This window comes from Pygocentrus nattereri, chromosome 23 (assembly GCF_015220715.1).
Source record: "Pygocentrus nattereri isolate fPygNat1 chromosome 23, fPygNat1.pri, whole genome shotgun sequence".
NCBI lineage: Eukaryota > Metazoa > Chordata > Actinopteri > Characiformes > Serrasalmidae > Pygocentrus > Pygocentrus nattereri.
Window position 1 is genome coordinate 30,093,638 of NC_051233.1, and position 16,096 is coordinate 30,109,733.

The 16,096-nt window shown below is 41.1% G+C and overlaps 1 protein-coding gene across 1 annotated transcript in view; it reads right to left on the minus strand.

Moving 5' to 3' along the window:
• Positions 1-3,842: 3,842 nt before the first annotated feature.
• Positions 3,843-16,096, minus strand: part of sptbn4a (spectrin, beta, non-erythrocytic 4a) — a 53,720-nt gene continuing 41,466 nt past the window's right edge. Inside the window, exons 18-20 of the mRNA XM_017687331.2 lie at positions 14,906-15,076; positions 11,170-11,212; positions 3,843-9,658 (exon numbers count right to left, since the gene is read on the minus strand). Coding sequence (XP_017542820.2) covers positions 9,221-9,658; positions 11,170-11,212; positions 14,906-15,076 — 652 coding nt within the window. The 3' untranslated portion in view covers positions 3,843-9,220. The remainder of the gene's footprint in view (positions 9,659-11,169; positions 11,213-14,905; positions 15,077-16,096) is intronic.

The following is a 16,096-nucleotide window of genomic DNA, read 5'->3' on the forward strand; positions in this document are numbered from 1 at the left end:
TTAGTTTAAGTTTCCTTTAGGTTTCACAGCGACTGTCCCAGCAAGTAAGGATAGCCAGCGCATCTGAAGGCAGTGTGAGGTTTTGTTTCATATCAGGAATTTGGGCTCTAACGCACCAGAATGGCTTATTTTGAGGAAAAAGAAGAAAAAGAAAATGAATGTTTATGTTGTAATCAAGATCCCATCAATTCAAATGTTCACTATTTCCTTGCCTTTAAGGCTCAATGTTTAAACATTTAAGATATTGAGACTTTAAAAAATTGCTAGAAGACAATGTTTCAGCAGTTTTAAGAGAATGGAATGTGAAGAGTTAAAGAATGAAAACAAGTCTGATCTGTTTCATTGTCCTAACTCCTTACTGCAGTGAGCAAGTCGGCTCCTGTCCAGGGAGGAGTTTTGCCTGTACAAATGCGTTCGTCTCCGGCGTAAAACCTCTGAAAAGCCATCGTCCAGAGCAAAGCTGGACATCATTGATCGGCGACAGAGTTTATTTCAAGATTTTAAGTTTGCATTGCAGCATTTAGGACTTAAGAGGAAAACCAGCTGTGTGTGGCAAAAGATCAGGCCATGTTTTTCCTTCTGTTTGATCACTTGCACTTGTGCTCTGTTATGTAGGGTTATGTCAGTTGTAATGACAAGCTTATGAAGGTGTCATGTAGCCTTATGAACAGCACCCTGCAGTAAAGCGTTGCCCCTTATTTTAACTAAAATGTCAGAAGACACACAGCAGCTCCAGTGAGGAACATTCCAGCTGTTCTTCTTTCCTACTTCCCTTCCTCCTAGAATTCCCCCAGGCTACCACACCTACTCAGCCCCACCCACAGAGTCCCCAGAAGTCCACCAGAAGCACTTCAACTCGTTTACAGAAACAGAAACACAGACGCACTCGGACACCACAGTAGCCTCACTTGTGAAGCTGTATAACGTGATCATCCTCATGTTTCACATACCAAAAAAACACTGAGCCACAAAGTCAACATGTCATTTCACCCCAAAACGTGTTATGACAACCTTATGTCAACGGAAACCTGTCACTTGATATTGAGACTGTCAACCTGAGACTGAAGCGCCACTTATTGGAATTATGTAGGTTTATGTTAAAGTATGAGTATGAACTACGGTGTTAATGGACACGTTGATGTTCTCAGGTGACTTACTCTGTTTTTCTCTGTCAGATTCACAGGAACTGAATTACATCATTACTGTAGCAGCGATAATCTTGGCTTTTGTTGTGGCTTGTTCAGTTTGCTGTGTTAGGAGCCTCAAAGTGCTGCAAGAGCCGAAGAAAGGTAAGACCGACTGAACCAGCCAAACGAAAACAGTGTTGAAGACAGGGCTGCAGGCAATGTCCTAAACGGTCAGTTGGTCCATTATTGAACAATCAGTAAGTTGGGATATTAGTCTGGCCATGATGTTTCATTCAACAAATTGTCTTTGTATTTTCAGAAAAAAGAGTTTTTATCACAGGCAAGGCAACAAACTCTATTTTTAAAGGGTGCAGAAACAAAGTAACAGCACAGACATGGTCGCCCTGGATTAGCTGCTTTCCTGTATTTCTCCTCTAAGAATAAAGCAAAAATAAATGAAACAGCTTCTGTTTGGTGGAGAACATCATGTAATGAAATATGATATTACAGATAACTAAAACTCCAGTGTGTCAGATATGGAGACCTAAAGCACGTTGCCCTCCACGTAAAATGGCAATAACCACACAGCATGTTTTCAAATATATTTGCTGCTGTCAGGACAAAACCTCGTATCTCCATATTTGTCATTTTTCAGTGATTTGACCCAGTTTGAAAAAGGCAGTTGCCCTTTATGTTGTGTCAAAACTTCATGTTCAACAGACCAACGGGAATTCTCTATTTTATTGTAATTGTAATATTTCTGCATTTACTTCCTTTGAAGTTAAGAAGGTTTTTCCCTGTCCTGTAAAATGATCTTTGGAGAGGCGGGAAGTTTTGTTCCGACAGCAGCGATATATTTTATAGGTTCACATTCAAATGCTGAAAACGAAGAGAACTTTGAAGAGTTTGGACGGCAAGATGATGCACCAGAGCTGGTTCAAGGAGAGCCTGGCCACTTTCTATTTCCCTTAGTTTCCAAAACTGGACGGCAAAATGCCAGAGGGCGCCCGCCAGTGAGTTCTCAACGAAGGGGGGATAATTGGAGCTAAAAGGCCAGACAGAAAAAGTTAAAATATCTTCTAATCACTCACCCAGAACTTTCCTTTAATTTTAGGAATTTGAAGGATGTATATTTCCTTTTTCTACAGCAAATGGGTTTAGGGTGGCACAATACTAGCACAATGAGTGCTGAGAGCTGATTGGCCTACTTTACTGCTACTGAGTGCTGATTGGTCTACATTACTGCTAGTTAGTGCTGATTGGTCTACATTACTGCTAGTTAGTGCTGATTGGTCTGCATTACTGCAACTGAGTGCTGATTGGTTTTTATTACTGCTACTGAGTGCTGATTGGTCTGCATCACTGCTACTGAGTGATGATTGGTCTGCATCACTGCTACTGAGTGCTGATTGGTCTGCATTAATAGTACTGTGTGCTGAAGTTCAAAAGCACTTAAAACAGCAACAGTGTTAAAACATTTTATTCTTTCCTGTGTTCAGAAAATGAATGCATTGTTCTATACACAAATTTAAGGATTTACAAGCTATGATTATGCTAAACTGCTCACTCGAGAGCGCCCTCTAGTGTGTGACGAACCCAGAAGACATTATGGAGGGTCAGTCTTCCTCTAAACGAACGATCTGGTCATGTGATGTAGATGGAACATGCTAACATTGTTAAGCCAACTAATCAATAACTTGATTTGTTGCCAACTATTTTTTATGATCAACGCTATTGATAATGTCGGAGTTGTTGCAGCCCTACTTTAAAATACACATATACAAAAGGCATCAGTTATCGAGCGGCTTTAGAGCAGTTCAGAGACCAGATGTCAGCTTAGAGAAGACTAGGTTTTACATTTTGACACTACATTGTTTTGGTTTTTAACGCAGAGTATTTCTGTATTAAAAATCAATGACTGTCAAATTATTCCGTGGGACGTCGACACCCTAAACAGCCGTTCAGCCCATCTCATACACACCCGTTGCTGAAGATTTCCTCCTCTCCAGTGCTGTGGTTAAAATTGTCCTGGTAAAAATGGACAATACCTGCAGAATAAAGGACAAATTTACCAAATGCTGGTGGAAACTTCCAAAAGGTATTTTGTCCATACGCTTGACTTAAATGCATTGACTTTTGATACTTGGTGCTTTTGAAGGTTTTTTTTTTTTTTTTTGAAGATTTAAGTCTAACTGGTCATCACTCAGAATTGATTGTTGCGAATACTGTAAGTAAAAATGTAAGACTGTATTAGGAAACAGTTAGATATGCGTAATGAGATATTAGGTAATGATTTGATTTGATCCCGTCTTTTAAAAGAAAAAAACATACAAAAGAGGGCTATATTTTTATTGATTTCCTCTCCTGTTGGATTTATACTGAGTGCTAACACTGATATTCAGCAAGGTAGGCAGTGGAATGTTTTCTTGGATTCTTGAAATCAATGGAAACTGAAACAGAAATTCTAATATTGAAAGATACGGTTACGTGTTTTACGTGTGTCAGTTAAACCACTGAGTCGTGAAATCTACAAACAGCCACACAAACAGCTCACAAAACACAGGCTTTGTGTTCTAAATGTCATTTAGATTCATTCCCATTTTGATCTATTGCACTACATTAGACATCCCTTAGTTATAAAAATAATATTACAGTGTGGCTAAAAGTACAGCTGGTTTCCTGACACAGTGATCGAAATAAAGACCCAACAATGTGTTGATATATACAACCTGTAATGAGTCCAGGAGAATACCAGTACATAATGTTTAATGACACATCTCAGTTAATACACATTACCTGCATTACCCTTCCTCATTATCACTTCATCATCATCACTCAAGCCCAGTCTTTTTGCTGGGGGGTTGGACCCCTTTGGATAAACATGCACAGCTGTTGCATAGAAATCTCCTCTATGTTCTCATTCATGCAACGTATTAGTGGTTTTCTTCTACGTTCCTTGTGAGAAATGGTTTACTTGGTCGGATGAAGCCAGTTACCCCGTCTGCTCTCTTCTGTCCATGAGCTTGGGGTGGGCTGTACGCCCGTTTGCCACGTGAATTCCAGGGTGGCAACGCGTCTTCTTTTATCAACAGTTCATACATCAAACAGAAAATATCAAATGTGTCAATGCGGTGAGGTCAAGCTCAGTGATGAAACAGGGCCTGCTGATGAAAAAAGTGCCTGGCTCAAAAATTCTCAGCAATCTGAGACTGTCGGTCCATCAGAGAAGAAGATCCAACAGTGAGGAGTTCCATCAGAAACAATCTGGAGTTTTCAAACAGCAGTTCTGGAAGAGAACTGCAGGGAGGAGATGATGGCTTTTGGGGTAAAACTTGTGCTTTTTGTTGACGACCCTCGAGGAAGATCTTTCAGGAAAAATAAAGAGTCCAGCTGAGAAAAGTGCAGTCCAGTTACAAAGGATCTCTGAGGGGATTTTACAGGACATGACATGTAGAACAAAGGGGGGCGGGGGGTTGTGGTTGAGAAATCTGCCAAAGGATTCTGGGTACAACTGACCCTTTTACAGTGTGCTGATCTAGGATCACCCCCGTCCCCCCCAACGAAACACAAAAACCCAACCCTGGTCTAATTCAGACGCATGCAGAACAGGAGCTTTGGGTATCTTCTACCCTCCATACTTGCATGTTTGGAGTGCACTTGGGTCGACACTCCAGTGCACTGCGAGAGAAGTGAACTGACGGATAAAACTAGGAGAATCCACAAGGGGAAGCAAATGGCCTACAATAAAAGGAATCCCTATGCTAAAGGTTTCTCTCATGTTCTGTCCATCTTTTTCTCTCTATCTCTCTCATTCCAGATAACCTTCTCCCACACTTTCTTTCTTCCATCTCTATAACTGTAGCTCCTACTAGGACTGTCACAATCATGAAAGTTCAGCTGACGATTAATTGCCATATAGAAAATTGCAATTACCAATCGCCAAATTGGCCTCAAGTCACCAAACTGGCGGATTAGCCATCTGGCTTCTTAGATGTCGATATGTAGTAGCTTCCAGACAAAGCAGCTCAAGCTCAACTAGACAAACATTACTCACTGCTGCCCTCTAAAGGTGTTAGAGCACCAGTCAGGAGTTAGAACTTTTGGTATTTTCATAAGACCCACGATGTGTTCCAATAAATGCACTTTCTACACTTTTATTTATTTCTTCACTGTTGCTCCATTTTTGTCTTTTTAACTTTAACGTTTTTTGCACAATTTGAAAAGTTACATTTTGCACTGTGTTAAACAGACCAACAGAAATTACAAGTTAAAGATGTTTTTGTTCTTCTCCAGTTATCATACTTGCTGGAGACACTATATATTATTGTTCAGATATTGATATTGTTCAGATATTGTTCCTACAGTGACAATGTTTTTTTTTCCTTGTGTAACCTCGCAATGAGAATTTGTGTCTGGGGACAACTTAATAAACTTTACAGGATTGTAGTGAAATCTGTCACTAACGAGGGTCCGCCCCTTTAAAACTCGCCCCCAAATTCCTGTAGTCCGATCTTTCTCAATGTCCATGACAATTAATTTTAACTCCACAACAAACAAGCAAAGCTAGCTGTGGCACGTGACCGTCGCCTGGGCCCCGATCACGGCTGCAAGAGCTGGCAGGAAGGTGGGGCTCGAACTCCAAGCCCAGAGCAAACGCTGCGAAGACAGGAGGGAGCGGATGAAGTAAGCAAAGGAGTCGGGCTCGAGTCTCGTGGCCGTCATCGGGGCCCAGGGGACGGGTGCATGCCATTCTAGCTTAGTAACTAAATGCTATTGTTAGCTAAGCTGCTGCATGTAACGTGGTCTTCATACACACAATTAATTGGAGACTTTTGGGGCCATGCTAACTTCCATTCCATCGATGGGCCAACAACAGACGGGTTGTCTTGTGGACAGTGTTGATTAGCGAGCCCCTCCAGCACCACCCAATGTACTGGTTCAGAAATTTCACCTACTTTGTTCACCAATCTAATAAGTCTAAATTCAGCCAAACAGTTCTGACGTTTGTCCCCAGACGTTCTTGTTACGAGATAACGCAGGACTAGAAATTTGCTCAACCCACTTGTTAAAAAAAACAGTTTAAATTCTGTTTGTTTTGATGTAAACATGATCGTGAAACCTAACGACAGTGGAAAACAACTGCAATCAGGCGATGCTGTAATAACTGTGACAGTCCCAGATCCTACATGCTCCCTCTTCTTTGCTCTGGAGCAGAAAAATGGGGATCTTCTTACTGAAACGTGAGAAGCTTCCTATACACAGGATTATCATTTGAACTCAAGAAACACCCGACAACAGAAAAACCTGGAAGACAAGGAAAAAAAAGCCAAGTGGTGTCAAGAAATGAGGAAAACCCACAAAGCTTGACCTCATCAAGCATAGAGCAACCTTTAGAAATGGCCCAGTTTCCACTCCACTCAAAAACAGCTGAGACTATCGGTCTTCAGTTCTCGCATTCTTTCTCTCACAGTTGACAGCGATATAAGAGTGTCTACGCGTAGAAAACATAAACTCTGTGTAAGGTGAGAGACCCTGGTGCGCAGTGTGGATCCTTTTGTGTACTTTTATCCTTCCTGCCTAAAGCAAAAGGGTCCGTGGAGCTGTGAGTGCCTGTGTGTTTACACGGTGGGTCTACAAAGGCTACTTCAATGCATGTTTACCACTTAGAAGTCACTTTAGCCAGGAATAATTTAAACGAGTACTACTTTTTAGCTCGTTACATTTCAGTTGATTAATAAAAATTTGTCTTTTTTTTTTCCATTCGTAATTCACCGCAGCTCATAGAAGTGAGTCTGCTAACTAGTATATATACAAATATATATTTATTATATATATGTACACTTTTTAATAGCATGACAACTTCACCTCCGATTTGAATATTTACTAATCATTGTACAATCAAAGGATGAAGGTAAAGAGAGATCATGTCGAAGAGCAGCAGTTTCCTACACAACCTCATCTCGCTCGTTCTTTTAAAGTTCAGACAAAACACTGGATGTACTGTTATGATCTAAGGAATACGACGGTGGAGATCACACTAACCTGGTGTCTGTCATACATTCTTAGCATTTCATATTTGGACTTTGTGGATAGGACTTTACGCCGTCTGCAATGGCGTGAGTAGATCAGGGGTTCATTCATCTCAAATAGACGGGCTTAATAGTTTCTGACACTCACTGTTATCTGTCAACAAGGACAGAATTCAGTCTTCATGATGGCTTTTACGGCTCCACACACAAAACATGGCTTAAGTACACTACGGAGTTCAGATGCGAACTGCTGGCTCTTGTGCCCTGCTGGTTTCTCTTGCCTTGTCAGCCTACTTGTGTGAACTAACTAAAGCTCAACAACGATTTCAGATGATGCTGTAACCAGGGCTGGCCCGAATCGCATCCCACGAATGAATGCTCGTTCCCAAAAACAACTGGCCTCATTCACCACCGGCCCCAAGAAGAAACTTCAATTTCTTTCTAAAGACCCACTCACACCGTTTTCACGAAGATTCTGATATTCAGTGTTTTCTTATTTGAGGTTGTTCTTAGGTAAGAACAGAATCTCCACATTCAAGAGCACACAGGTGAGAAGACTTCTGCAATTGAAGCACACGTCATGAATCTGATGTAGACTTTCTTAGCACCCTTCACACTTGGGAAGATACTGGCGAATGAGGCCCATCAACGCTTACACCTTATTATTTTATACATCATTTTAAGCAAATTTGTTAGTGCAGTTCAAAATATTTTCAGCAGGCGGCACTGATGTATTAATAGTGTTGATACTGCAAATGAACGGAAGTCGTCCTGAAACCGCCTGCGTCCCCAGTATATCACCCTCTTATCTCATATGCTGCACTGGGTACTTTTCTAATCGATAATTTAAAGTAGTACCACTTTCTGTCTTTTTTCAGGATATTAAGAATTCACAGACACAGACATCTAAGCGGTGTCAATGCTCGGCGAATGCCTACGTAAATTTCACGCACACTTCTTTTTTGTGAAACAGTGTCTGTGATAATCTGTCTGGTGTATGCAAGTGGATTTGGGTTGAGTTTGGGCTCCAGGTTTAGCAGTACCAGTCAGGCAAGGTCTCAAATCAAAGGTGCAGTTTCAATTCGGTCACCAAATTTAGCAGCACCAGATAGGCCTGGTCGGTCCTGGTCGGTTTGGGCCTTGAAACTAGAGATAACGGTCTAAAGGTCGCAGGTAAAGGTCGTATTCAGGCTTTAGTTTCATGCCCATGCAGACCTCTACAGTGTAATCAGTTACCTAAGGATTTTAAGTTGAGCTAACTTTTTATTGACTGTGATTTTTCAGGCATCTTTGCTTTTTCAGCGTCAATGATCGAGTGAAAAGCGACCGTTTTTTGTGCTCCAACGTGACGTGATAAGTATGCCTTAACTAAACTGGCTGCAATTGGTTTATTTAACATTTTCCATATATTAACCACCACTGTTCTATCTAAAGGTCTTTGCTAATGAAATGCATTGCAGTTTGTTTTTGTGGCCAAACGACTAAATACTAAATAGAGAAATACCAGTGCAGTCAATGAACACTTGAGTATTCAGGCTCATCGGGCCAGCCTTGGTCATAACCTATTCATCTGGGCACCACGAGAGTAGGTGTGAATGCATGAGTGTCTCTGTGATTGACGACCCCACTGAGACGGGCATTCACTGTCTCTGCTGAGGACCGACTGAATTTTTAGTTCTCCCAAACGCGCACAAGTCACCACAATATAATACTGTAAATCATCTACTGCATACATTATATTGCTTCAGATAAAGGCTTTCTAAATATCTGGGGGCATTTTGTCTTCATTCATCAGCTTCTTTCTCTGTCATTGTAGCAAAGCAGGACAAACTCAACAGGTCTGCGTACAATGGGACTCTTCCAGACACCGTCCTTCCACCCCGTGCTGTAGCTGTTCTCTTTGGGCCGCACACACGCAGTCTGTCACCAGCATCTCAACCCATCATCAGCCACGTAAAACAAAGAAAAGCACGAGTCTCCCTTTCTTCTCTTCCTCTCTCCGTGGATGGATGAAAAGATGGATGGATAAATAAAGATCTGAAGGAGAGGCATGAGCCCAGCCAATCATTTGCTCTTTCCCGAGGTGCTGGAAGCCCTGGAACCCCGATCTCCTCTTTCTTCTCGTTCTCTTCCTCGTGCTCTTTCTCTTTCTCTGTCTCCACCCTCTCTCTCTGCTCTCTCTCCTCTCTCTCGTTCTCTTTGTCCCCTCTCTCCTCTCTCTCTTTCGCCTCTCTCTCCCCTCTCTCTCTCCCGTCGCTCGGCTCTCTCTCTCTCCGACGTGTCCCTCTTTTCCGAGCTTTTCTCCGACGCCTCTCCTTTGTCCGAGCGCTCCGAGCGCTCTGACTTCTCGCTCTTCTCCGACGGCTCCGCACCCTCGGAGCGCTCCTTGCGTTCTGATTTGTCGGGGTCGGTGGAGGAGGTGGTTGGTTTCTCCCACTTTGCGATTTCCTCGATCTCACTCAGGCTGGCATTGATGCTGCTGACCCAGCGCTTAAGATCCTCCTGAAACAAAAAAACAACCATATTATTGGGTCAATTTAATTCAAATCAGATTTCAGTGAAACCGACTGACCAGCTCACATGCACATTTTCTAAGCTGCTTATCCTTCCTGATCACAGGGTTGCTGGAGCCCATCACAGGGGCATTGGATGGAAGGCAGAAAACACCCTGGACAGGTCACCAGTCCTTCACAGGGCAGACAGACAGACATATACCTCCAAACCTAGGGGACAGTTTAGCTCCAACTGGCCTGACTGCATGTCTTTGGACTGTGGGAGGAAACCCACACAGACACGGGGAGAATAAATGTATACCCACCTATACGGAAGGCATAATCAGTGTTTCAGTGATTTTAAGTGTTTTTTAAATGAGGCACAGGAAAGGACAACCAATCAGAACAGAGCTCACTTACAGCAAAACAGGCTGTTTAATTCTAAGGGTATAAAATATATATATATATATGCATGTGTGTGTGTGTGTTTCGAGTTTTAAGGCTTGTGACTCCCTGCCTAAAATATTCACAATGCTGCCACCTACTGGTTACTTTTGGGTACAGCTGTATAATTTAGTGAAACAGTACAAAATCCTTTATTACCTTTTTAGTTCATGTTTCCGGTCATATTAAGCACAATTTATCATATCATATATCATTTAATTTACAAAATCTTGTTTTCTTCCATCAAATGTAAAACCTTTTCCCTCTAAAATGAGTTTTGATCATGTCACTGCAGAGTCTCAGGGCCTTGTTAACGCAACGAGCCGAGACCAGCTGGTACTGCAGCGGTAATGACTGTAATATTCTCCAAACTCCAGCAGCGTCTGAGAGTTGAAGGCGTGAGATTATGAGATGCATAGATGAGACAAGATTTGGTGAAGCTGGGGTTGGCTTCTTATTCTGCTTTCCTGCTCCACCTTAAATGGTGCAGCTGGAACTGCTACTCCGCTTAAGGGGGAGTTCAAAATCAAAACACAAAGCTGCTGAAAAATTCAGCCTTGTAGAAATGATTTAGTGCAGCGTGGCAAGTGTCAGAAAGCAGCATTGATACAGCTTTATCTGTAAACTGTTCAGCTGTGTTTTTTAATATGTTAATATTCTGCAAATTAAACATATTTTCGATAGTTTGGTTGTTAAAATGGCAAGAAAATCCTCTGATATCCTACAAAAGTAGGTTTACATAACCATCTAAACAGGTTTTATTCAACAGTAAATGCATACTGTGATATGTACTGAAACCATCAGAAATTTTAATTCTGTGATATAAATCTTTGGCCACACTGCCCACCACTATGCAGATGCCGTTAATATTGGGACATGAATAATTCGGTCTCCCTGAAGGGAAGCACTTTTCTCATATTTTCATTCTAAGACCAAGCTGATGGATAACAGGAGCTTAGACGTTTGAATAGATATTGTAATAAATTGTAGTTTTTTTTTCATGTGCAGCTCCATTAATCAGCTCATTAATACAATAACACTGCACTGGAGTTTATTATTGCTAATGAAACAACTCACCTCATCTTTTGCCAAGAAGATATAGTCCCCTTCAGTTTCAGTCCTGTAGTGGGCCAAACGGAGAGCAACATGTTAAAAATCCACCTAATTTACATTTCTGGCATTTGGCTGACGCTCTTATCCAGAGCGACTTACAATTTGATCATTTTACACAGGAAGGCAAAGGTGGTGTTAGGAGTCTTGCCCAAGGACTCTTATTGGTATAGTGTAGGGTGTTTGCCCTGCTGGGGGATTGAACCCCAGTCTACAGTGTAGAAGGTAAAGGTGTTAACCACTACACTAACCAACCACCACCACAGTAACCAACCTATCATTCACCTCCCATAATTCACACTGTCCATCTTTTTTGACCCATTTCTGAAGCAGCAGGAAACATCAGTCACCGAATCTTTACAGGGTCATCAGGTTTTTGGATTGTCCGAATAGTTGTATTCTTATTACCTCGAGCTGCATCTGGTTAAGATATTAAGATTAAGATTAAGTGACCCTTATTAGTCACACAACTGGGAAATTTCACCTCCGCATTTAACCCATCCGTGCAGTGAAACGCCACACACACACACTAGGGGGCAGTGAGCACACTTGCCCGGAGCGGTGGGCAGCCCTATCCACAGCCTGGGGAGCAGTTGGGGGTTAGGTGTCTTGCTCAAGGACACCTCAGTCTTGTACTGTCAGCTCTGGGGCTCAAACCGTCGACCTTCGCTAACCTCCTGCCCATGAATGCCCCGACTCTTGAATGTAAAAGTTTGAACATTCCCAGCCAAACAACATCCTTTTAAACACGCAGTACTTTATCTGGCCACAACTGGATGTAATCGAATGCTGGACATTAGTTCAGGACAGTAAGTCCCGCAGTTCACTGAGGGTGGGTGATAAGGTTTTATGGGTGTGTCATAAGTAAATGGGGGTGCACACTATGAAAGCGAGTGGCTGGCGGGTGTTCATGAATATATATGACGAGAAAAATAAGCTTTAAGTGCTAATTTGAGGATATAAGCACAAGTACCTGGTGTGCAATGGAAGACTGATGCTTTGCATACATAACAGAATATCGTCCCCTTGGAATTATAAGGTTCTATATGACGTTTTTGTCAAAACTGAGTGAGTCACAAATTCTTCTGTGACAACTTAACGTTACGTGAGGTGTTTTCATAAGTTAGATGCATTCTTGAACTCTTTATAGTTCCAAAATCAAACTCTTATTCCTAAAAGCTTCTATCCGCGAGTCAATCCGCCAATCCGTAATCTTCATACACAAAAGGACCAACCAGGCTCTGCTTCTTTCTTAGGTAGCCGCTCTGCTCAGTGACCACAGGAAATGTTTCTAAAACTTTCTGAAACATAAGAAACGTGGTGCTGAAACTCTAAATTTAAAGTTAAAGTTACATTTTTTAATATTAAGCCCTAAAGGTAATTCAGTAGTAAACGTTTGGATTGATGGGTCTTAATTACAACGTTAACATTTCATTTGTTCATCCGTCTTTTTTTTCCCTGCCAAAATAAAACATTTGGTTCATTAGAGTCAAAATTTCTGATGTAAAACAAAACCTCACCCGGCCTTTAGACTGACCTGCTACACTGACTTGCTGGGACAGTTCATTACAGTAGCTGGTTACTGTCTAACTAAAGGAAACGTAAAGTAATGGTTTCTATCTAAAACTGACCTCTGCACTGGACAAAATATGTAGTACTGAACTTTATACTTAATCGGCGACGCTTTAAGAAAATAAGAATAAGAAAAATATGATTTGCGCTTGAAATAAAAGTCTTAAAAATGTCACAGAAAGCATTAAATTTCACTTTCTGACAAAGTGGACACTCAACATGCGTTAAAACTAATGACACGTAAACCGTTTGGTTCTTTCTCCTTTCGACCTGTTCCTGAAAACTCATTTACATATTTGATAGGATTTTGATATGGTCACATTTACAATACATTTTGGGGCGTCTATCATTTTCATGTAAGTTTGTTCCACATATCCGGTTTTGCCATTTTAAATGCAAAATCTTCAAAGCATAATATCTAAAACGCAGGGAGGAGCTTATAATTCCAGGGCAACGATGTTCAAATACTGTCCATTCTTATTCAGCGCATGTCCACGATACCGAGAACATTCACTAACTACGTTTAATCAACTTCTCTGAGCTTAGTGCATATCTAGCACGCCTTATGACTTAGCATTACAAACACAGCACAACAAACTGTGCAGTGATCATATAAACATTTCATGAGTTCAGACATTTAAGCACTAATTACAGTATTTATATATAATATATATATATAACTATAATTATAGTATATGAGAGTCTTTATACTACACTGTCACTCTTAAAAAGGGTTCTTTAGCAAAGTCAATGGATAGACCCATGAACACTTAGAGAACCACCTGCAAGCATAATGGTTCTTTGCATGGTTAAATGGTTCTTCAGCCTGCTGGAGAACGTGTTGTGTATGGTTCTATATAAAACCTTTTTGAAAAAGCTTTAATACAGCATCAACAAAGGTTGTGTTATTATGACGACGTTAAGCTTGTGACCACAGAAAAACCCTTTTTGGTTCTTTATAGAACCATGCTCAAAAAGGTTCTATATAGAACCACATACAACACATTCTCCAATCAATCTAAAGAACCATTTCACCATTTAAATAAAACATGATCAGGAGGATGAGATAGGGAACAAATAGGTGCCTGGAATGTGTCATTATTTAAATCTCTTTTAAAAAGATGGTTCTTCAAGGGTTCTTTAATTAAGAAAGCTGTTCTATATAGATCCATGAACACTCAAAGAACCCTTTGCATGATTAAAGGATTATACTGCATTGAGAAAGGGTTCTTTAGATTGAGAGAGAATGTATTATAGATTGTTCTATATATAGCACCTTTTTGAAAAGGGTTCTCCATAGCACCAAAAAGGGTTCCACTATTTTTGAGAACCCTTTTTTGGTACTACATAGAACCTTTTTTGCTAAGAGTGTATAGTAAAGTGCTTCAATATCAAATCATGACCACAAAAAGAACCCTTTGCTTGATTGATGTGTTCTTTGCATCGTGAAAGGGTTCTTTAGACTGATGGAGAATGTGTTGCAGATAGTTCTATATGGAACCCTTTTTTAAAAGTGTTCTACATAGTTCCACAGTGAGTTCCACTATGGTTACAAGCCAAGGAACCCTTTTTTTCGTACTATGTAGAACCCTTTAGCTAAGAGTGTACAGAAAAGTGCTTGAATATCAAACCAAATCTACACTCTTAAAAAAGATGGTTCTTCAAGAGTTTTTAGAAAAGTAGATTGTTCTATATAGAACCATGACCAGTAAAAAACCCTTTGCATAATTGAAGGGTTCTTTGCATCATGAAGGCCTTCTTTAGTGATATTCTATATAGAATCTTTTTGAAAAGGGTTCTATGTAGCACCAAAATATGTTCCAGTATTGTTATAAGCCAAATACCCTTTTTTGCTAAGAGTGTTAAATATTAAAATGATGGTTCTTCAAGGGTTCTCTAGTAAAGAAAAGGGTTCTAATTAGAACTATGAACACTCAAAGAACCCTTTGCATGGTTAAAGGGTCCTTTGCCTTGCAAACGTTTTCTTCAGATGGATACAGAATGTGTTACAGATTTCTATATATCTAGTTCTATATAGCACCAAAAAGGGTTCCACTATTATTACAAGCCAAAGAACCCTTTTTTGATACTATATAAAACCCTTTTTGCTGAGTGTAGGTTGTAGTTGTACCTGAGGATGAAGACGTTCTTCTTCTTCTTGTAACCGTTGGTGGTGTCGAAGGTGCAGATGGCCAGATTGAGGAGCGGCTCGTCGTTGTAAGGGGTCGTCGTGTTCCTCGCGTCCTTGTAGAAGCCGATCTCTCCTTTGTTGAGCACGCAGAACAGGTTCACCCATGACTTGCTGAAAATGGGAAAAAAAGAGAATCATGATGTGCGGCGTGTCGAAAAAAGTACATAAGCCCACTACTATTACACTTACTACTATAACTACCACAGCTTACTGCTGAGAAGGACTTACACACACATTCTGCCACATCAGCGACGTTACGTTCTCATCAGAAGCACCTGACCCCCAACTGCTCCCCGGGTGCTGCGGATTGGGCTGCCCACTGCTCCGGGCAAGTGTGCTCACTAGAGTATATGTGGTGTTTCCCGTTGTGGGACTAATAAGGGTCTCTTAATCTAATCTAATTCTTTTGTTCTTTGGAAGATTCCACATTTCTCATCTTCTTCTGGTTAGAAAATGGATGGCTGGATGGTTCCTGATGTTCAACTTTTCTCACTAATAGCTACAACAAGCCATCTTAACTGCGACAGTTCACTCCTGACCTGCTGTCTCACACTGACTTGGACTGAAGCCGCTTGTTTTCTTTATGGAAATTCCATAAATTAAAACAAATCATTAGAATTAAATGACTAAGATGTAGACAGAGTCATTCAGAGTGGTTTGATGGGAGATGTTCTGTTAGAAACCTACCAAGTCAGACCTGTTCACAGTGGTGGTGATAGGAACCAGATGTCCAAAAGACCTCTAAAAGCTCCCTCACAGAAAGATATTACAGGGAATTGTTATTAATATGCTGTCTGATGTCTGAGGCATTGCTTTGTGATAGTTTTGAGAAGGTTTTAATGTAGGGGAGCAGCTTAACACTGGGCACACTTTAACACGGACTTTGCATGTTGTGATACAAGGTCAAGCAGCATGAGCTTCTGGCCACATCACCACATTTCCTATCCACGGTCTCCCACCAGAATTCAGCGTGACTGGTCAGCGTTTTAAAGACATCTGCGCCAAAGAGTGTTTTCACGGATTGGGCTGCCCACCGCTCTGGGCAAGTGTGCACCACTCACTAGTGTGTATGTGGTGTTTCACCTCATGAATGGATTAAATGTGGAGGTGACATATCCCATTGTGGGAATA